The sequence below is a fragment of the Mizuhopecten yessoensis genome, unplaced genomic scaffold, assembly GCF_002113885.1.
Source record: "Mizuhopecten yessoensis strain PY_sf001 unplaced genomic scaffold, ASM211388v2 scaffold10903, whole genome shotgun sequence".
Classification (NCBI taxonomy): Eukaryota; Metazoa; Mollusca; class Bivalvia; order Pectinida; family Pectinidae; genus Mizuhopecten; species Mizuhopecten yessoensis.
In genome coordinates this window covers 93928-117874 of record NW_018408779.1, presented here as the reverse complement: position 1 = coordinate 117874, position 23947 = coordinate 93928, and the positions used below count along the sequence as shown (strand labels likewise).

The 23947-nt window shown below is 39.8% G+C and overlaps 3 protein-coding genes across 6 annotated transcripts in view; all 3 read left to right on the top strand.

The window, feature by feature from the left end:
* Window positions 1-23947, top strand: part of LOC110463419 (hydroxysteroid 11-beta-dehydrogenase 1-like protein) — a 114499-nt gene that overhangs the window by 41753 nt on the left and 48799 nt on the right. The window lies entirely within an intron of this gene.
* LOC110463417 (dosage compensation regulator-like) lies at window positions 6683-6994 on the top strand. Its single transcript, XM_021518000.1, has one exon. The coding sequence runs from the start codon at window positions 6683-6685 to the stop codon at window positions 6992-6994; it is 312 nt and encodes a 103-aa protein (XP_021373675.1).
* Window positions 7414-7707, top strand: LOC110463416 (dosage compensation regulator-like). Its single transcript, XM_021517999.1, has one exon. It carries the CDS (start codon window positions 7414-7416, stop codon window positions 7705-7707), a length of 294 nt encoding a protein of 97 aa, XP_021373674.1.

Sequence of the window (23947 nt, the reverse complement as noted above, 5' to 3'; positions counted from 1 at the left end):
TACTACTCAGAGGTAGGGGTGGGATACCTACTGTAGCAAGGCCCCCTAGCTACCTACAGTAAATTAGGGGTGGGGGTACTACTCAGAGGTAGGGGTGGGATACCTACTGTAGCAAGGCCCCCTAGCTACCTACAGTAAATTAGGGGCTGGGGTACTACTCAGAGGTAGGGGTGGGATACCTACTGTAGCAAGGCCCCCTAGCTACCTACAGTAATTAGGGGCGTGGGTACTACTCAGAGGTAGGGGCGGGGGTACTACTCAGAGGTAGGGGTGGGAACTACTTATAGTAAATGGAGGGAAACTCCCAGTGATTTATTTACAGCTAATTTCTCTGAGTAATTTCTCTAATCACTACAGTGATATTATAAATGGAGCTACTTGCACAGGTTTCTGTCTTGACAAAGACATTTCAGCTTTTTCTGTGTTGTTTCTATAAAATCCATTTTGTGTAACATATTGGAATTTTGATTGATGAAGAATGATCTTGGAAGAGCCTTTTTAAGTTAAATATCTGAGAAATATTTTTCAAGCTGACAATACTTATGAATCAGGTCATCAGTTTCCTGTAAGCTTACATGTGTCTTTATGGATATACAATGGTCATAGTTCAAATATTGATGCCAAATTAAAATAATATGTATAATTTATTTTGTGACAAGATTATTTTAGATTATGAATTCCTAATAAACTGCTGTACACTAACATTGTGGTATGTAATATGGTGGCCTGGTTTTGGTTGTGACTCGTAGGAATTCAAGCTTCCCAGACGGGAGATGTATTTTGGTATAAAACATGTGGAACCAATTTCTGAGTTTAGTGCTGTGTTTCCTTTCTCACATTATAAGGCATATCAGATAACTACAGCACTTCCTTATAATCTTCAGGGTCATCTCCAGGGTCAATGATCCAGCCTGCTTTTCTGTATCAGGATTGTTGGGGTGGGGGTCCCAGGGGTCATCTCCAAGGTCAATTATCTAGCCGACTTTTCTGTATCAGGATTGTTGGGGTGGGGGTCACAGGGGTTATCCTCAAGGTCAATTATCCAGCCTACTTCTCTGTATCAGGATTGTTTGGGTGGGGGTCCCAGGGGTAGGTCCCAGGATAATTATACAGGCTACTTTTCTGTATCAGGATTGTTGGGGTTGGGGTCCCAGGGGTAAGTCCCAGAGTAATTATACAACCTACTTTTCTGTATCAGGATTGTTGGGGTGGGGGTCCCAGGGGTCATCTCCAGGGTCAATGATCCAGTCTACTTTTCTGTATCAGGATTGTTGGGGTGGGGGTCCCAGGGGTCATCTCCAGGGTCAATGATCCAGCCTACTTTTCTTTTCTGTATCAGGATTGTTGGGGTGGGGGTCCCAGGGGTCATCTCCAGGGTCAATGATCCAGCCTACTTTTCTGTATCAGGATTGTTGGGGTGGGGGTCCCAGGGGTCATCTCCAGGGTCAATGATCCAGTCTACTTTTCTGTATCAGGATTGTTGGGGTGGGGGTCCCAGGGGTCATCTCCAGGGTCAATTATCTAGACGACTTTTCTGTATAAGGATTGTTGGGGTGGGGGTCACAGGGGTAAGTCCCAGGGTCAATTATACAGCCTACTTTTCTGTATCAGGATTGGTTGGGTGGGGTCCCAGGGGTCATCTCCAAGGTCAATTATCCAGCCTACTTTTCTGTATCAGGATTGTTGGGGTGGGGGTCCCAGGGGTAATCTCCAAGGTCAGTTATCCAGACTACTTCTCTGTATCAGGGTTGTTGGGTCGGGGGTCCCAGGGGTAAGCCCCAAGGTCAGTTATCCAGCCTACTTTTCTGTATCAGGATTGTTGGGTGGGGGTTCCAGGGGTAAGCCCCAGGGTCAATTATCCAGACTAATTTTCTGTATCAGGATTGCTTGGGTGGGGTTCCCAGGGGTAAGCCCCAGGGTCAATTATCCAGTCTACTTTTCTGTATCAGGATTGTTGGGGTGGGGGTCCCAGGGGTCATCTCCAGGGTCAATTATCTAGACGACTTTTCTGTATCAGGATTGTTGGGCTGGGGGTCCCAGGGGTCTCCTTGGGGTCAATTTTCCACCATACTTTTCTGTATCAGGATTGTTTGGGTGGGGGTCCCAGGGGTCATCCCCAGGATAAATTATCCAGCCTTCTTTTCTGTATCAGGATTGTTGGGGTTGATTTTTTTATTTTCCTTTATATGATGACAATTTAAGTTTTCATTGGGTTTCCTCCTAGATCTATGTATCAGGGTGAGCATGACTGGTCCTTTGTCTGTTGTCTATCGTCTGTCAACTTTTGCATTAAACAACGTTTCCTCCCAAACCACTGAGTAGTATTCAATGAAATTTTGTTGCTATAAAAGCATCTGTACAGTCCCTTTGTTTGTTTTCAAAATTTGTATCCATATAGTCTTTGTAGACTTTGACCCTCCTAGAGTCTAGGTCAAAAGGGGTTAAACAAGTTGATCTGCTGTTAATGACATTTCTCCGAAAGATTTTGGCGTCTTTCAACCAAATTGTAGTGGTAGCATGCCTAGCTCATGGGAGGCTGAGTGGTGGAGTGCAAGGGGCTTAATGGCATATCCTCCAAAACCACCGGGCAGATTTTAACGTGTAATGATAATATGCCTAGCTAAGTATACATGTAAGGGGGACACTGACGTCGACCCTCCTGGGGGATGAGGTGAGGATGCTGTGATTGATTTCTCCCAAACATTGTCATCAGCTCAGTACATCTTTCTAACTTTGTATACAAATATATACCTGTATATACATGAGTACTGCCAAGTCACATCACACCAACAAATATATACCTGTATATACACGATTACTGCCAAGTCACATCACACCCACAAATATTTACCTGTGTATACATGATTACTGCCAAGTCACATCACACCAACACATATATACCTGTATGTACATGATTACTGCCAAGTCACATCCCACCCACAAATATATACCTGTATATACACGATTACTGCCAAGTCACATCACACACACAAATATATACCTGTATATACATGATTCCTGCCAAGTCACATCACACCCACAAATATCTACCTGTGTATACATGATTACTGCCAAGTCACATCACACCCACAAACATATACCTGTATACATGATTATTGCCAAGTCACATCACACCCACAAATATCTACCTGTGTATACATGATTACTGCCAAGTCACATCATACCCACAAATATATACTTGTATATATACACGATTACTGCCAAGTCACATCACACCAACAAATATATACCTGTATATACGCGATTACTGCCAAGTCACATCATACCCACAAATATATACTTGTATATATACACGATTACTGCCAAGTCACATCACAGCCACAAACATATACCTGTATACATGATTATTGCCAAGTCCCATCACACCCACAAATAAATTCCTTTATATACTTGATTACTGCCAAGTCAGATAACAGCCACAAATATATACCTATATATACATGATTACTGCCAAGTCACATCACACCCACAAATATATACCTTTATATACTTGATTACTGCCAAGTCACATCACAGCCACAAATATATACCTGTATATAAATGATTACTGCCAAGTCACATCACACCCACAAATCCCAACTATATCACAACTCAAGTCACATCACAACCACAAATACCAACTATATCACAACTCAAGTCACATCACACCCACAAATATATTCCTGTATATACATGATTACTGCCAAGTCACATCACAGCCACAAATATATACCTGTATATACATGATTACTGCCAAGTCACATCACAGCCACAATTATATACCTGTATATACATGATTACTGCCAAGTCACATCACAACTACAAATACCAACTATATCACAACTCAAGTCATATCACACCCACAAATATATTCCTGTATATACATGATTACTGCCAAGTCACATCACAGCCACAAATATATACCTGTATATACATGATTACTGCCAAGTCACATCACACCCACAAATATATACCTTTATATACTTGATTACTGCCAAGTCACATCACAGCCACAAATCTATACCTGTATATACATGATTACTGCCAAGTCACATCACAACTACAAATACCAACTATATCACAACTCAAGTCATATCACACCCACAAATATATTCCTGTATATACATGATTACTGCCAAGTCACATCACAGCCACAATTATATACCTGTATATACATGATTACTGCCAAGTCACATCACACCAACACATATATACCTGTATATACATGATTACTGCCAAGTCACATCACAGCCACAATTATATACCTGTATATACATGATTACTGCCAAGTCACATCACACCAACAAATATATACCTGTATATACATGATTACTGCCAAGTCACATCACAACCACAAATACCAACTTTATCACAACTCAAGTCACATCACAACCACAAATACCAACTATAGCACAACTCAAGTCACATCACACCCACAAATATATTCCTGTATATACATGATTACTGCCAAGTCACATCACAGCCACAATTATATACCTGTATATACATGATTACTGCCAAGTCACATCACAACTACAAATACCAACTATATCACAACTCAAGTGACATCACAACCACAAATACCAACTATATCACAACTCAAATCACATCACAACCACAAATACCAACTATGTCACAACTCAAGTCACATCACTTTCTTAAATACCAACTATGTCACAACTCAAGTCACATCACTTTCTTAAATACCAACTATATCACAACTCAAGTGACCGTTAAGGCTGTTTCAGTTATTACACTGTACAAACCAGAAAAGTTAGTTTATATTTTGTTTTCTAATGAATGAGAAATTGTAGTTTTGATGTACATGTGCGTTTGTATACATAGATCTTGTATCTACCACCAGGGTGTAAACCATTGATATTGATATTAATACATTGGGGTTTGTACAAAAAAAATCTTATCAAAATTCCATTCATATTTGTTATTCAAAATAAATTTGTTATAAATCTTCTCAATAAACCATATTTTCCCTCAAGGAATTGATTGTATTTTCCAATTGGAATTCCATTAAACGCCTATATTCTTACAATGCATTAGTGACCCTTGGGAGAGGTTAGATCAGCAGAGTTGGGGTATGAAGGTCAGAGGTCAGAATTATAATGGAAAAGTGTTGTTACTGACTCTGTGAATTTATAATTGTAATTTATGGAATGCTTTAATGAATGTTTATATTTTCAACTTTTGCACTGAAATACCTGGCCACTTCAGCTCCACACCAGAACAGGCAGACTGTGTGTATAGGTCTTTGAGCATTCACAAACCACCCCAGTAACAGTACAGCGCTAGTATGTCACTCATGATGTTGATATAGAGACCTATATTGTGTGTACAAATGGACGAAAAAACACACAACAGTTGAATTATACATTTTTTTGTTGCATTAATACATTTTTACATGCAGGTCATTGATCAGTGAGTGGTTTTTTTTCACAATGATTGTTTTTATTTCACCGTGTGGGATATTTATCGTGGTAAAACAGGAAAAGATACATTTGGTAACTTTTACATTTATAATATTTTATCAAATTTATCAATTTATATTTCAATTTCATATCATTGTTATATAAATTGCTTCCCCACCCCAAGTCCCTACCGCGAAGTCCCCAACCCCAAGTCCCCGATAGCCAAGTCTCCAACCCCCCAACAAGTCTCTACCCCCAAGTCCCCAACCCTACAACAAGTCCCTATAGCTACCCCCAAGTCCCCAAGTCCCCAACAAGTCCCCAAGTCCCCAACAAGTCCCTACCCCCAAGTCCCCAACCCCCAGCCTCCCATCTCCAGTACTCACTGTTTTTATTTCAACTATGTAAAACTTTTATCACAGCAAAACATCAAGTATAAAATTATAACACATTTCCTGTGAAGCCAACAGAGATCTTAGAAGTCGTAATTTCTTGCCAAAGAAAATTTATTTGGAAAATGCTTTGAATTATAGAATACCATCACATGAATGTCTTACCATTGGTAAACAAGAGTCAGACTTTGTAGAAAGAAACTTTGGCAGATAAAAATGTAGGTATAGAACTTGGTTATTTTTATGATAGAAAGTGACAGCTGGATTTTTGGCAGACCCTGGAGGTTATCTGAAGGGTGGAGAAAGAACAGGGACAGAGAAAGGGATAAAAAGTAGGCAGTAGGGGGATACAGCAGCATGGGAAAGGAGGGGAGGGACTCTCAGAAAGATGGGAGGGGCATTAGGAAAGATGGGAGGGACATTGGAAAGATGGGAGGGGCATTAGGAAAGATTGAGGGCATTGGAAAGATGGGAGGGGCATTCACAGGGTAAGATGGGAGGGGCATTGGAAAGATCGGAGGGACATTGGGAAAGATGGGAGGGACATTGGAAAGATGGGAGGGGCATTAGGAAAGATTGAGGGCATTGGAAAGATGGGAGGGGCATTCACAGGGTAAGATGGGAGGGGCATTGGGAAAGATGGGAGGGACATTGGGAAAGATGGGAGGGACATTTGAAAGATGAGAGGGGCATTTAAAAGCTGGAAGGGACATTGGGAAAGATTTGAGGGACATTGGAAAAGATGGGAGGGACATTGGGTAAGATGGGAGGGGCATTGGAAAAGATGGGAGGGACATTGGAAAAGATGGCAGGGACATTTGGAAATATGGGAAGGGCATTGGGAAGATCGAATGGACATTGCAAAAGATGGCAGGGACATTTGGAAAGATGGGAAGGGCATTTGGAAAGATGGGAGGGGCATTTGGAAAGATGGGAGGGGCATTTGGAAAGATGGGAGGGGCGTTGGGAAAGATGGAAGGGGCATTGGGAAAGATGGGAGGGGCGTTGGGAAAGATGGAAGGGGCATTGGGAAAGATGGGAGGGGCATTTGGAAAGATGGGAGGGGCATTTGGAAAGATGGGAGGGGCGTTGGGAAAGATGGGGGGGACATTGGGAAAGATTGAGTGCATTGGGAAAGATGGGAGGGACATTGGAAAAGATGGGAGGGACACTGGGTAAGATGGGAGGGGCATTGGAAAAGATGGGAGGGACATTGGAAAAGATGGCAGGGACATTGGGAAAGATGGGAAGGGCATTGGGAAGATCGGATGGACATTGGAAAAGATGGCAGGGACATTGGGAAAGATGGGAAGGGCATTGGGAAGATCGGATGGACATTGGAAAAGATGGCAGGGACATTGGGAAAGATGGGAAGGGCATTGGGAAGATCGAATGGACATTGCAAAAGATGGCAGGGACATTTGGAAAGATTGGAAGGGCATTTGGAAAGATGGGAGGGGCATTTGGAAAGATGGGAGGGGCGTTGGGAAAGATGGAAGGGGCATTGGGAAAGATGGGAGGGGCAATAGAAAAAATGGGATGGACATTAGGAAAGATTGAGGGCATTGGAAAGATGGGAGGGACATTCACAGGGTAAGATGGGAGGGGCATTGGGGAAGATGGGCGGGACATTGGGAAAGATGGGAGGGACATTGGAAAAGATGGCAGGGACATTTGGAAAGCTTGGAAGGGCATTTGGAAAGATGGGAGGGGCATTTGGAAAGATGGGAGGGGCATTTGGAAAGATGGGAGGGGCATTTGGAAAGATGGGAGGGGCGTTGGGAAAGATGGAAGGGGCATTGGGAAAGATGGGAGGGGCAATAGAAAAAATGGGATGGACATTAGGAAAGATTGAGGGCATCGGAAAGATGGGAGGGGCATTCACAGGGTAAGATGGGAGGGGCATTGGGGAAGATGGGCGGGACATTGGGAAAGATGGGAGGGACATTGGAAAAGATGGGAGGGACATTTGGAAAGATTGGAAGGGCATTTGGAAAGATGGGAGGGGCATTTGGAAAGATGGGAGGGGCGTTGGGAAAGATGGGAGAGGAATTGAGGAATCAGGGAGGGATGGGGAGGGGGGTTGTGGAGGAGAAGAGTTGGGCTAGGTGGGAAAAAGAAAGAATTGGTGAGGATGAAAAGGCAATGAAGAGAAGGGGAGGAAACAGGAAAAGGAGGGGGGGGGGGATGTTGGAAAGTGGAGTGAGAAGAAAAAGAGAGGGTGGTAAGGCAGAGAAACAAGATACAGATGTAGGAGGGAACAGAAGGGGGAGGAGAAGAAAGGGTAGGTACTGCTTTAACATGTTGGTGAGTGAGAGAAGCAAGGGTAGGTACTGCTTTAACATGTTGGTGAGTGGGAGAAGAAAGGGTAGGTACTGCTTTAACATGTTGGTGAGTGAGAGAAGCAAGGGTAGGTACTGCTTTAACATGTTGGTGAGTGAGAGAAGAAAGGGGAGGTACTGCTTTAACAGGATGGTGAGTGAGAGAAGAAAGGGTAGGTACTGCTTTAACAGTTTGGTGAGTGAGAGAAGAAAGGGTAGGTACTGCTTTAACAAGTTTGTGAGTGAGAGAAGAAAGGGTAGGTACTGCTTTAACATGTTGGTGAGTGGGAGAAGAAAGGGTAGGTACTGCTTTAACATGTTGGTGAGTGGGAGAAGAAAGGGTAGGTACTGCTTTAACATGTTGGTGAGTGAGAGAAGAAAGGGTAGGTACTGCTTTAACAGGATGGTGAGTGAGAGAAGGGAGGTATTTTTTTTCTGATAAGTTAAATGTGTTCCCATTACAATTCGTTGGGTTTTATTTGTACGCAGGTTACGCAGAGTTACAGATAGATTTTGATACAGATAACAAAGTGTATAGATGGTGGTCAATGGGACACGGACATTTGTATGTTACAGCGTAGCTCTGGTTTTCTGACACACCACCTCTTCTTTCATAGTTAATTAATATATAATTCCATCTGTACTTTTGGAGCTATTGGAATGCCATGCTGCACTCTGGGAATCCCTCTGTACCTGATGATATCTGGGTGTATGAAGGTAGTGGAACATTTGTTGGTATGTGCATAAGGACTATCACATCATATATAACCTGATACCCGTGATAAACAGCTATAGGTGAAAGATGAGGATTGTAGCATGTTTTGATCCCTACCAGGTTTCTGTGATGACTGCAGTATCTCATACGCTACACTAGAACTGACAAGGAATGGTTTAGATCCGATGCCTGGCCTTAGGTATACAGTATGTAATAGCAAGGAAACATCTCAACACAGGCAACTGTCCCTGGTATACCTAGCATCAAGTCCCTGTGTCACCATTAACAGAGTACTACTTTAACTCATTCACCCCTTAAATTTCATGATGAACTATTCCAACCTTTGAATTGGAAGAGTTAAATTGTGTCTGCAGAGGTGATTAGCTTAATAGCTTGTTGCTGAGTATCGTGTCCCATACTGAGTTTGAATTGCTCCTATAAAGAGGTAAATCTGAGTATCATGTCCCATACCGAGTTTGTGTTGCTCCTTTATAGACGAGTAAATTGAGTATTGTGTCCCATACTGAGTTTGCTCCTATAAACGGGTAAATCTGCGTATCATATCCCATACCGAGTTTGAATTGCTCCTATAAAAGGTTAAATCTGAGTTTCGTGTCCCATACTGAGTTTGAATTGCTCCTTTATAAACAGGTAAATCTGATTATCGTGTCCCATACTGAGTTTGAAATGCTCTTATAAATGGGTAAATTGGGTATCGTGTCCCATATTGAGTTTGAACTGCTCCTATAAACGGGTGAATCTGCGTATCGTGTCCCATACTGAGTTTGAACTGCTCCTATAAACGGTAGAATCTGCGTATCGTGTCCCATACTGAGTTTGAATTGCTCCGGTAAATTGGTAAACAAGCGTCCAGCATACCCAGGTGTGGGCTGTAATCACAATGGATGTTGTTAAACACAGAGGTTGCACTATTGCGTACAATTACCTTGTAGAATATTAGGTATCAAACACATAACACAGCAGTGCTCTGTCGTAACAAGGATCACTGGCTTAATCAGACATTACCAAACAACTAATAGCCCTAATATTTCCTTAATTACTCCTGTCAAAAACCCACAGTCTTGTATTGAAAAACAATCATTTTCGAACAAAACTATGAAATTAATCATATTTTTGCAATGCCTCTTGAAAAACAAATCTTTTCTTAACTTTTAATAATGCATCTTCAAGTTTGAAGCTTGATAGGAAAAGCCCAGACCTTGTAAGTAAAATACACACTCAGGTATCACTACCCTCAACCCGGTGTGTCAGACGTCATTATAACACTGTGTTGACATCAAATTCTTATTGCTGATATTTTCATTTTTATTTAAAGAGCCACATGTATGTATTCTTGGACACACCATTACATCAAAATTATTTGTTGGTTCCAGTTTTAAAAATTGCATTTGAATTTAATTTTTAAAATTTTACTTTTGTCATATTAGTACAAAAGAAATGTTCGTTTTGGTATAATTGGTTCTACACAAGTTTCATCAATTAATTAAATCAGGTTTGTCTATCAATCAAGTTTGAAACTCCCTTCATTCTGCAAACAAAGTCAAACTTTTTGACAATAAATTCATATTATTATATATTATATATTATATATCATAACAATAATTTTCAACAGTCGCTTTCTTTGTGCCAAATTATTAAGGGAAAAAAATATGTCACAAGTTCAACACACCATATGAGCTCAATGTTGATATGATAAACAGTCACTGGAACTGACAGGACAACAGAGTAGAATGTGTATCACATGTGTCAAACGTCTACTGGAACTGACAGGACAACAGAATAGAATGTGTATCACATGTGTCAAACGTCTACTGGAACTGACAGGACAACAGAATAGAATGTGTATCACATGTGTCAAACGTCTACTGGAACTGACAGGACAACAGAATAGAATGTGTATCACATGTGTCAAACGTCTACTGGAACTGACAGGACAACAGAATAGAATGTGTATCACATGTGTCAAACGTCTACTGGAACTGACAGGACAACAGAATAGAATGTGTATCACATGTGTCAAACGTCTACTGGAACTGACAGGACAACAGAATAGAATGTGTATCACATGTGTCAAACGTCTACTGGAACTGACAGGACAACAGAATAGAATGTGTATCACATGTGTCAAACGTCTACTGGAACTGACAGGACAACAGAATAGAATGTGTATCACATGTGTCAAACGTCTACTGGAACTGACAGGACAACAGAATAGAATGTGTATCACATGTGTCAAACGTCTACTGGAACTGACAGGACAACAGAATAGAATGTGTATCACATGTGTCAAACGTCTACTGGAACTGACAGGACAACAGAATAGAATGTGTATCACATGTGTCAAACGTCTACTGGAACTGACAGGACAACAGAATAGAATGTGTATCACATGTGTCAAACGTCTACTGGAACTGACAGGACAACAGAATAGAATGTGTATCACATGTGTCAAACGTCTACTGGAACTGACAGGACAACAGAATAGAATGTGTATCACATGTGTCAAACGTCTACTGGAACTGACAGGACAACAGAATAGAATGTGTATCACATGTGTCAAACGTCTACTGGAACTGACAGGACAACAGAATAGAATGTGTATCACATGTGTCAAACGTCTACTGGAACTGACAGGACAACAGAATAGAATGTGTATCACATGTGTCAAACGTCTACTGGAACTGACAGGACAACAGAATAGAATGTGTATCACATGTGTCAAACGTCTACTGGAACTGACAGGACAACAGAGTAGAATGTGTATCACATGTGTCAAAACGTCTACTGGAACTGACAGGACAACAGAATAGAATGTGTATCACATGTGTCAAACGTCTACCGTTCATAAAACTCAACTTCTTATCTCCCCTAAGTGTGCAATTCTTTTGGAGAGGACATTAAACTTATTCACCCCTGAAATTTCATAATGAACTATTCTAACTATTGAATTGGAAGAGTTCAAATTTGTTTTCAGGGGTAAATGAGTTAAACTCCTGACAAGGAAGTAAACCATATATCCTCAGCATCACATGTTGATGCCATGCTGGTCTGGAAAGTTGATGACAAATGGTATCTGCTGAAGACTGAGAAATGTAAGGAAACACAGAAAAACTTTGGTGAAACCTGTGTCTCTACGATACAGATGAAGCCCTAGAAGAACTTCCTCTAAGTTTTTGTCTTTTGTTTGAGTGATTGTCAACAAAGCATATTACTGATTCTCAGAAAATTGATTAGAAATATACCAGGAAGTTAAACCAAATCTATCCAAGAATTATTTTAATTTCCGACTGACATTTCCGAGCCATTTAGCATGCTTGTAGCATACTTGCCAACTCTCCCTATTTAGGAGGGGGACTCCCGGTGTTGGACCCTAACCTTGAGCATGTTCAACCAATGAGTTTGCTGAACTATTCCTATTTTCTAAGATCTGTTGGTTTCATCTTAAAGAACCACTCTAAAGTTGCCATTTAAAAGTGTGAATGCTTCCCTAGGGTGTATAATTCTGAGCATTATCTCCCTCGTGTATAATTCGAAGCATTATCTCCCTCTTGAACTGTGTTAATGCACCCCTAGGGTGTATAATTCTGAGCATTATCTCCCTCGTGAACAATGTTAATGCTTCCCTAGGGTGTATAATTCTGAGCATTATCTCCCTCGTGAACAGTGTTAATGCTTCCCTAGGGTGTATAATTCTGAGCATTATCTCCCTCGTGAACAGTGTTAATGCTTCCCTAGGGTGTATAATTCTGAGCATTATCTCCCTCGTGAACAGTGTTAATGCTTCCCTAGGGTGTATAATTCTGAGCATTATCTCCCTCGTGAACAGTGTTAATGCTTCCCTAGGGTGTATAATTCTGAGCATTATCTCCCTCGTGAACAGTGTTAATGCTTCCCTAGGGTGTATAATTCTGAGCATTATCTCCCTCGTGAACAGTGTTAATGCTTCCCTAGGGTGTATAATTCTGAGCATTATCTCCCTCGTGAACAGTGTTAATGCTTCCCTAGGGTGTATAATTCTGAGCATTATCTCCCTCGTGAACAGTGTTAATGCTTCCCTAGGGTGTATAATTCTGAGCATTATCTCCCTCGTGAACAGTGTTAATGCTTCCCTAGGGTGTATAATTCTGAGCATTATCTCCCTCGTGAACAGTGTTAATGCTTCCCTAGGGTGTATAATTCTGAGCATTATCTCCCTCGTGAACAGTGTTAATGCTTCCCTAGGGTGTATAATTCTGAGCATTATCTCCCTCGTGAACAGTGTTAATGCTTCCCTAGGGTGTATAATTCTGAGCATTATCTCCCTCGTGAACAGTGTTAATGCTTCCCTAGGGTGTATAATTCTGAGCATTATCTCCCTCGTGAACAGTGTTAATGCTTCCCTAGGGTGTATAATTCTGAGCATTATCTCCCTCGTGAACAGTGTTAATGCTTCCCTAGGGTGTATAATTCTGAGCATTATCTCCCTCGTGAACAGTGTTAATGCTTCCCTAGGGTGTATAATTCTGAGCATTATCTCCCTCGTGAACAGTGTTAATGCTTCCCTAGGGTGTATAATTCTGAGCATTATCTCCCTCGTGAACAGTGTTAATGCTTCCCTAGGGTGTATAATTCTGAGCATTATCTCCCTCGTGAACAGTGTTAATGCTTCCCTAGGGTGTATAATTCTGAGCATTATCTCCCTCGTGAACAGTGTTAATGCTTCCCTAGGGTGTATAATTCTGAGCATTATCTCCCTCGTGAACAGTGTTAATGCTTCCCTAGGGTGTATAATTCTGAGCATTATCTCCCTCGTGAACAGTGTTAATGCTTCCCTAGGGTGTATAATTCTGAGCATTATCTCCCTCGTGAACAGTGTTAATGCTTCCCTAGGGTGTATAATTCTGAGCATTATCTCCCTCGTGAACAGTGTTAATGCTTCCCTAGGGTGTATAATTCTGAGCATTATCTCCCTCGTGAACAGTGTTAATGCTTCCCTAGGGTGTATAATTCTGAGCATTATCTCCCTCGTGAACAGTGTTAATGCTTCCCTAGGGTGTATAATTCTGAGCATTATCTCCCTCGTGAACAGTGTTAATGCTTCCCTAGGGTGTATAATTCTGAGCATTATCTCCCTCGTGAACAGTGTTAATGCTTCCCTAGGGTGTATAATTCTGAGCATTATCTCCCTCGTGAACAGTGTTAATGCTTCCCTAGGGTGTATAATTCTGAGCATTATCTCCCTCGTGAACAGTGTTAATGCTTCCCTAGGGTGTATAATTCTGAGCATTATCTCCCTCGTGAACAGTGTTAATGCTTCCCTAGGGTGTATAATTCTGAGCATTATCTCCCTCGTGAACAGTGTTAATGCTTCCCTAGGGTGTATAATTCTGAGCATTATCTCCCTCGTGAACAGTGTTAATGCTTCCCTAGGGTGTATAATTCTGAGCATTATCTCCCTCGTGAACAGTGTTAATGCTTCCCTAGGGTGTATAATTCTGAGCATTATCTCCCTCGTGAACAATGTTAATGCTTCCCTAGGGTGTATAATTCTGAGCATTATCTCCCTCGGGAACTGGTTATAATGCATCTCAGGGTGTATAATTCTGAGCATTATCTCCCTCGTGAACAATGTTAATGCTTCCCTAGGGTGTATAATTCTGAGCATTATCTCCCTCGGGAACTGGTTATAATGCATCTCAGGGTGTATAATTCTGAGCATTATCTCCCTCGTGAACAGTGTTAATGCTTCCCTAGGGTGTATAATTCTGAGCATTATCTCCCTCGTGTATAATTCTGAGCATTATCTCCCTCGTGAACAGTGTTAATGCTTCCCTAGGGTGTATAATTCTGAGCATTATCTCCCTCGTGTATAATTCTGAGCATTATCTCCCTCGTGAACAGTGTTAATGCTTCCCTAGGGTGTATAATTCTGAGCATTATCTCCCTCGTGAACTGTGTTATAATGCCTCTCAGGGTGTATAATTCTGAGCATTATCTCCCTCGTGAACAGTGTTAATGCTTCCCTAGGGTGTATAATTCGGAGCACCATTATCTCCCTCGTGAACATTTCAAAAAGTTGGTAAGTATGTTGTAGAAAAGGCAATATATTATCTAATAAATGGCCATGGCTAATTTCTATATTTTAACAAAACTGTCTCATAGTTGGTTTAAATGTATGAACTGATTCGTTTGTCCTTGGTAGGAATGTTAAGGGTCACTTAGAAATGACGTACCTGCAGTCGAGGGAGTCCTATGGCACCAGACATACAGGGTCATGTGACACCTGTCATGTGATACTAGGCTGGTGTCAGGTTTGTTCAGCAATAATGTTGGTCGTGTAAGATTGAATTTCATGGTGTTTTTGTTTCAAGTAAATCTTTTCATTTTCTTAGGAATTCAGATAAAAAAGTTTCTGAAAATGAAACTTTTGAAGAATATTACCCTACTGTGACCTACATTTCCTTTTCAAAAAAAGTTCAACTCTAACAAACCTGTAAAAATAACTTTCTTATGTTAAGTTTGACTGAAGATGATGACAGATATTTGTTGTCTAAATGATTTAATTTATAATGCAGGCATTGATAAGTTTAGTTACATCTAATTGCCATGAGCAAAGAGATTGGGCACAAGTTAAATGAACATTATGAACTCCCTTTCCTTGAATGTATTGCACATATATATGGATTGAATGGTGGTTTTGTAATTTTCATGCTGATATGAATGCAAATCGGTTACATCCGGGCTTCATGCTTAATATGGATGTAACCTATTTGCGTTCATACCGGCATGAAAATTACAAAAACGTGATTCAATCCATATTATATATACATTTTTGCTATAGAACAATAGTTTAATTTCATTTATTTGTTCTTAAATAATTAATTAATTTACTGTGTTTTTTATATGTAATTGTCCTTTAAACGACATTGGCGGAACAGCCCTTTTTAAATAAAATTGGCACCAATAATTAACCGTTGTCATTTGAGCGTTTGACGCAGGGGCATTCTCCATGTTATCCGAAGCCAAATGACAGGACTCTCATTGAACAAGGTAAATCTATGACGTCATAAGTAAACCATGTGTTACGTCACGAGAGTTTTTGCTTTCATACTCAAATGAAATGCATTTCTGCTGGTAATGTTCATATAGTGGTTTGCAGCGCAAATGTAAATATATAATACTACAGTGTAAGTATTAATTAAAAAGGTCAACAGAGAGGAGATAACTCACCCACAAATCACAGGTGTAAAGTTAAGGTAGCATTTAGCCTTAACATTCAGATTTACACATTTCTGTAGCATGGTATTGATACAATGATTTAAGTATACAATTGTTCATAGTTGATTTTTTTAAGACATGTGTGTGTTGTGCAGAGGTAACCTTTATAGACAGTTTTGTGTTACATAGAGGTGACCTTTATAGACAGGTGTGTGTTATATAGAGATGACCTTTATAGACAGGTGTTTGTTACATAGAGGTGACCTTTGTAGACAGGTGTGTGTTACATAGAGCTAACCTTTATAGACATGTGTTTGTTACATAGAGGTGACCTTTATAGACAGGTATTTATGATACAAATGTGATGTCAATGCCACATATTTTATAGCCAATTTTTAGCTCACCTGGCACAAAGTGCCAAGTGAGCTTATGCCGTGGTGCAGCGTCCGTCGTCAATATTTTACTTTAAAGGGACATCATGTGAAAAGGCGTTTTTTTTTTTTTAATGAATGTATGTATTGTATGCACTTCCACTTATGTTACCACGCTATCCCCATATTCATAGTCCGTTCCAAATGTCCAGTTTGACCACTTGAATTGTTCGGGAAAGCCCTGCTAAAAATAGCGCCAATAACGTCACCTGACTAGGCAGTAAACACAAGTGGTGCAAGCGAGATGAAACGGTTTCCAAAGAGGCCCCCAGAGAGGGGCTGCCAGGCAATGCAACTTCTTGCCGCACTATGAAACCAAGTTATATGATTTCTAAGTCTGTATTCAAACTTTTTGAACAGTAATTATTCATCATTAGAAGTTAATTGCACACTTGCCAATATTCAGAATTTAAATTTATTTAGCTTTAAACATAAATGTGTTGCCAATAAAATTGAACAAGGGATGGGGCACAAGTTTTTACAATTTATCACAGCCTTCTCCCGTCATACATTTACAATTAAATGTCAACAATGATAATAGGCATAAACATAAAGTAGATATATTTAAATATATATTGAATTTAGTACCGGAATGTGGCCGGTACAGATGGTACGNTACATGCCCATTAACATATTAAACTAAGTTCATCTGTGTTCAAACTCAGACAAAGATACTAGCGAGCTTAATATAGTTTTAGATATTTATTCATAACATAAACAGCATTAGCATTTCTGTCGATTCCATTTCAGCTTAACCGGCTATCCGGAAGAATACATTCACCGTACTAACTGCTACGGCAGTTATTTTCTCCTTTGAATACTGCCCACCTGCAATAATTATTCCGTAACGTACTCCTTGTGCTATCTTTTGACCATTTGGCAACTTTTCGTTTCGTAGCTGACACGGTACAACTCTTTTTATTTCGCTTACTTCACACGGCCAGTCATTTTGTTTACTAAGAAATGGTGTGCTATGCGCATGCGTTAGTAGAGGGAAATCCCTGAACAAAATGTTGGTCAGACAGGTAGAAATACCGATGATTTTCTTAGATTGAATCATTTTTATGAATCTATTTCAGCCAAATCTGATCGTTATTTTCCATAAGGAGTCTCACTTGATATGTTTATGTAGTATTTGAAAAAAAGACAAAAAATAAAGTTACTTCACCGTTATGCCCCTTTAAACGACTACTTCTTAATAACCGAAAGGCCCAGGGTGATGATATTTGACCAGAAGCAAACTGGGATGAAGGGCTACCAAGTTTGTTCAAATAGATGACCTTCACCTGTTTTCAAGGTCACAGGGGTCAAATATGTTAAAAACTTTAAACAACTTCTTCTGAATAACCAAAATGTCCAGGGTGATGATATTTGGCCAGTAGCATGCTGGGATAAAGGGCTACCAAGTTTGGTCAAATAAATGACCTTCACCCATTTTCAAGATCACAGGGGTCAATTGTCTTAAAATATCTTTAAGCAACTTCTTCTGAATAACTTAGAGGCCTAGGATAATGATATTTAGCCAATAACATGCTAAGATAAAGTGCTACTAAGTTTTGTTAAAATGAATGACCTTTACCTATATTCAAGGTCACAGGGGTCAAATATGTTTAAAACCTTTAAACAACTTCTTCTGAATAACCAAGAGGCCTAGGATGATGCTATTTGACCAATAGCATGCTGTAATAGAGGGCTACTAAGTTTGTTCAAATGAATGACCTTGACTTATATTCAAGTCACAGGGGTCAAATATGTTTAAAACCTTAAACAACTTGTGCTGAATAACCAAGACGCCTATGATGATGCTATTTGACCAGTAGCATGCTTTAATAGAGGGCTACAGAGTTTGTTCAAATGAATGAGCTTGATTTTTATTCAAGGTCACAGGGGTCAAATGTATTAAAAACCTTTAAACAACTTCTTCTGAATTACCAAGAAGCCTAGGTTATTGATATTTAGCCAGTAACATGCTGGATAAAGGGCTACCAAGTTTATTCAAACAAATGACCTTCATCTATTTTCAAGACCACAGGGGTCAAATATGTTTAAAACCTTTACACAACTTCTGCTGAATACCCAAGAGGCCTAGAACAATGATTTTTGGCCATTAACATGCTGGATAAAGGGCTACCAAGTTTGTTCAAACAAACGATTTTCATCCATTGTCAAGGTCACAGGGGTCAAAAATGTTTAAAACCTTTAAACAACTTCTCCTGAATATCCAAGAGGCATAGGCTAATGATTTTTGGCCAGTATCATGCTGGGATGAAGGGCTACCAAGTTTGATCAAACAAATGACGTTCATCTATTTTCAAGGTCACAGGGGTCAAATATGTTTAAAACCTTTAAACAACTTCTTCTCAATAACCAAAAGGCCTTGGATGGTAATGATATTTAGCCAGAAGTATGCCGGAACGGAAGGCTATAAACTTTTAAGGTCAAAGGCGTCATATGTTTAAATCATTTAATAGATTCAAATGGATCGAACACAGATACTTTGCCTGTAGCTGTATATTAGTCCACTTTTAAGATTACAAGTGTGAGATTAATACCAGGTCAGCGATTCAGTGATTTCAGTGATTTTGTTAAGTATACAGAATCGCCTTTGTAGATATTAATTTAGAATTATATGGACCTGGTATATGTTTAGGTGTTTTATAAAAATGTTGCATGTGGGTATACCAAGTATAAGTTTCCTGTGGCATAAATGGAACAAAAGTACCAGATATCCACACTAGGTTTGACATGAAGCATTTTCTATTATTTTTATACAACAAAAACTGCCCATATGAGCTTACACATCTTCTGATAGTCAATATGTAGATATAGGAGTGAAATTTTATAAATAAGACGGATTCTATTTCAGGGTAAAAAATGTAATGTAATGAAGTCTCCTAGGTATATAGGTAGGGTGTATCCCTGAATGTAACAGTTTGACCCCGACAGATGATACTCAACTAGGGTCCTCCTTCACTGTACCCAACGCCTGTCAGGGAGCCAGATATACACCATCTCAAAATCACAGATAATAATTAAACTACTGCCAATGTATACGCCCATCTTTACTGAAAAAGTACAGCGCAATTAGGTGTAAAGTGTAGAAATTTGCAACAGGGTCCTTTTTTAACAAAAGTGTATGTAAAGAGTTGAGAATCGTTAATCCAGCAACCACTAATCTGGTTGTCCTACTATGGTGCAACCTCATCATCAAGCTAGTCTGTTACTGGAGCTAATGTGGCAGGAGTAGAGAGGATGGGAGTGAACCAGGCTAATCCAGGTAAGATTTAATGGTAAACAAAGTAAATAGTTACAGTGGAGAGAATGGTAGTGAACCCAGCTAATCCAGGTAAGATTTAATGGTAAACATTGTGAATAGTGACAGTGGAGAGGATGGTAGTGAACCCAGCCAATCCAGGTAAGATTTAATGGTAAACATAGTAAATAGTTACAGTGGAGAGGATGGTAGTGAACCAGGTTAATCCAGGTAAGATTTAATGGTAAACATTGTAAATAGTCATAGTGGAGAGGATGGTAGTGAACCCGGCTAATCCAGGTAAGATTTAATGGTAAACATTGTAAATGGTAAACATTGTAAATAGTGACAGTGGAGAGGATTGTAGTGAACCAGGCTAATCCAGGTAGGATTTAATGGTAAACATTGTAAATGGTAAACATTGTAAATAGTGACAGTGGAGAGGATTGTAGTGAACCAGGCTAATCCAGGTAAGGTTTAATGGTAAACATAGTAAATAGTGACAGTGGAGAGGATTGTAGTGAACCAGGCTAATCCAGGTAGGATTTAATGGTAAACATTGTAAATGGTAAACATTGTAAATAGTGACAGTGGAGAGGATGGTAGTGAACCAGGCTAATCCAGGTAAGATTTAATGGGAAACATAGTACATAGTGACAGTGGAGAGGATTGTAGTGAACCCAGCCAATCCAGGTAAGATTTAATGGTAAACATGGTGAATAGTGACAGGGTAGAGGATGGTAGTGAACCAGGCTAATCCAGGTAAGATTTAATGGTAAACATAGTAAATAGTTACAGTGGAGAGGATGGTAGTGAACCAGGCTAATCCAGGTAAGATTTAATGGTAAACATAGTAAATAGTTACAGTGGAGAGGATTGTAGTGAACCAGGCTAATCCAGGTAAGATTTAATGGTAAACATTGTAAATGGTAAACATTGTAAATAGTGACAGTGGAGAGGATGGTAGTGAACCAGGCTAATCCAGGTAAGATTTAATGATAAACATAGTACATAGTGACAGTGGAGAGTATTGTAGTGAACCCAGCCAATCCAGGTAAGATTTAATGGTAAACATTGTAAATAGTCATAGTGGAGAGGATGGTAGTGAACCCGGCTAATCCAGGTAAGATTTAATGGTAAACATAGTAAATAGTGACAGTGGTTTTACATCATTGCAACTGCAAAAGCCTCATTACAATTAAAATATCTACTGACAATGTGTTTCTCAATTACTCACATTTTTAAATGTGTGTCTAATGACAACTGTAAGTACTGACAACAGTGACCACCAACAGTATATGTCCTTGATGTGTCCAATGACAACTAACCAAGGACAACAGTTACAGACCATAGCTGACAGTGTGTCCAATAACAACTGTAACTACTGACAACATTGTGTCCAATGACAACTGTAACTACTGACAACATTAACCACTGAGAGTATTTTCAATGACAACTGTAATCAATGACAACAGTTATCACTGACAGTGTGTCCAATGACAACTGTGACCAATGACAACAGTTACTACTTACGATGTGTCCAATGACAACTAACCAATGACAACAGCGACCACTGACAGTGTGTCCAATGACAACAGTGTCTACTGACAACTGAGTAACCACCAATGGTATATGTCCCCTTCATTATGTGACTACTGACAGTGTTTCCAATGACAACTGTGACCAATGACAACAGTTACCACTAACGATGTGTCTAATGACAACTGTGCTTCTAGCGGCACACTTTTTCCATAGTACCAATTTACTACTGTTACAGCACAGCCACTGCAGCAACCAACCCAGACCATTGTGTACTTCTCTTTGGTTATTGCAGTAGTGTGAGCAGGAGATACACACTTTGTTTGAATATCCATGCTACAATGTTAATTGAGGGATTGAACTCAAGCCATCTGCATCAAGTCATAGTGTTGTATGTAGCCTCTACACCAAATCTGCCAATTATACATAAATGATCTATGATCAGATAAGTCCTCATTAGACTAGAACAATGACAGGAAACACTAGTTAAGGCCTTCTATCATTGGGGTGAAATGTGATGTCGTTGTATTGTACCTGATGAGGTCCCAACATGGTACACATCTGGCTTTAGGATAATTATCATGGTACATGTCCAACCTTAGCTTGACGATTCCACTACATAACCTGGCTTTAGGATAATTATCATGGTACATGTAAAACCTTAGCCTGACGATTACACTACATAACCTGGCTTTAGGATAATTGCCATGGTACATGTAAAACCTTAGCGTGACGATTACACTACATAACCTGGCTTTAGGATAATTATCATGGTGCATGTCAAACCTTAGCATGACAATTACACTACATAACCTGGCTTTAGGATAATTATCATGGTACATGTCCAACCTGAGCGTGACGATAACACTACATAACCTGGCTTTAGGATAATTATCATGGTACATGTCCAACCTTAGCGTGACGATTACACTACATAACCTGGCTTTAGGATAATTATCATGGTACATGTCCAACCTTAGCGTGACGATTACACTACATAACCTGGCTTTAGGATAATTATCATGGTACATGTCCAACCTTAGCGTGACGATTACACTACATAACCTGGCTTTAGGATAATTATCATGGTACATGTCCAACCTTAGCGTGACGATTACACTACATAACCTGGCTTTAGGATAATTATCATGGTACATGTCCAACCTTAGCGTGACGATTACACTACATAACCTGGCTTTAGGATAATTATCATGGTACATGTCCAACCTTAGCGTGACGATTACACTACATAACCTGGCTTTAGGATAATTATCATGGTACATGTCCAACCTTAGCGTGACGATTACACTACATAACCTGGCTTTAGGATAATTATCATGGTACATGTCCAACCTTAGCGTGACGATTACACTACATAACCTGGCTTTAGGATAATTATCATGGTACATGTCCAACCTTAGCGTGACGATTACACTACATAACCTGGCTTTAGGATAATTATCATGGTACATGTCCAACCTTAGCGTGACGATTACACTACATAACCTGGCTTTAGGATAATTATCATGGTACATGTCCAACCTTAGCGTGACGATTACACTACATAACCTGGCTTTAGGATAATTATCATGGTACATGTCCAACCTTAGCGTGACGATTACACTACATAACCTGGCTTTAGGATAATTATCATGGTACATGTCCAACCTTAGCGTGACGATTACACTACATAACCTGGCTTTAGGATAATTATCATGGTACATGTCCAACCTTAGCGTGACGATTACACTACATAACCTGGCTTTAGGATAATTATCATGGTACATGTCCAACCTTAGCGTGACGATTACACTACATAACCTGGCTTTAGGATAATTATCATGGTACATGTCCAACCTTAGCGTGACGATTACACTACATAACCTGGCTTTAGGATAATTATCATGGTACATGTCCAACCTTAGCGTGACGATTACACTACATAACCTGGCTTTAGGATAATTATCATGGTACATGTCCAACCTTAGCGTGACGATTACACTACATAACCTGGCTTTAGGATAATTATCATGGTACATGTCCAACCTTAGCGTGACGATTACACTACATAACCTGGCTTTAGGATAATTATCATGGTACATGTCCAACCTTAGCGTGATGATTACACTACAGAACCTGGCTTTAGGATAATTATCATGGTACATGTCAAACCTTAGCGTGATGATTACACTACAGAACCTGGCTTTAGGATAATTATCATGGTACATGTCAAACCTTAGCATGACAATTACACTACATAACCTGGCTTTAGGATAATTATCATGGTACATGTCCAAACTTAGCATGACGATTACGCTACATAACCTGGCTTTAGGATAATTATCATGATACATGTCCAACCTTAGCGTGACGATTACACTACATAGCCTGGCTTTAGGATAAATATCATGCTACATGTCCAACCTTAGCATGACGATTACACTACATAGCCTGGCTTTAGGATAATTATCATGGTGCATGTCCAACCTTAGCGTGATGATTACACTACATAGCCTGGCTTTAGGATAAATATCATGGTACATGTCCAACCTTAGCATGACGATTACACTACATAGCCTGGCTTTAGGATAATTATCATGGTACATGTCCAACCTTAGCGTGATGATTACACTACATAGCCTGGCTTTAGGATAA

Coding starts and splice junctions, on each gene's coding strand:
- LOC110463417 (XM_021518000.1), top strand. CDS start 6,683: ATGGCAGGGACATTTGGAAAGATGGGAAGGGCATTTGGAAAGATGGGA.
- LOC110463416 (XM_021517999.1), top strand. CDS start 7,414: ATGGGAGGGGCATTGGGGAAGATGGGCGGGACATTGGGAAAGATGGGA.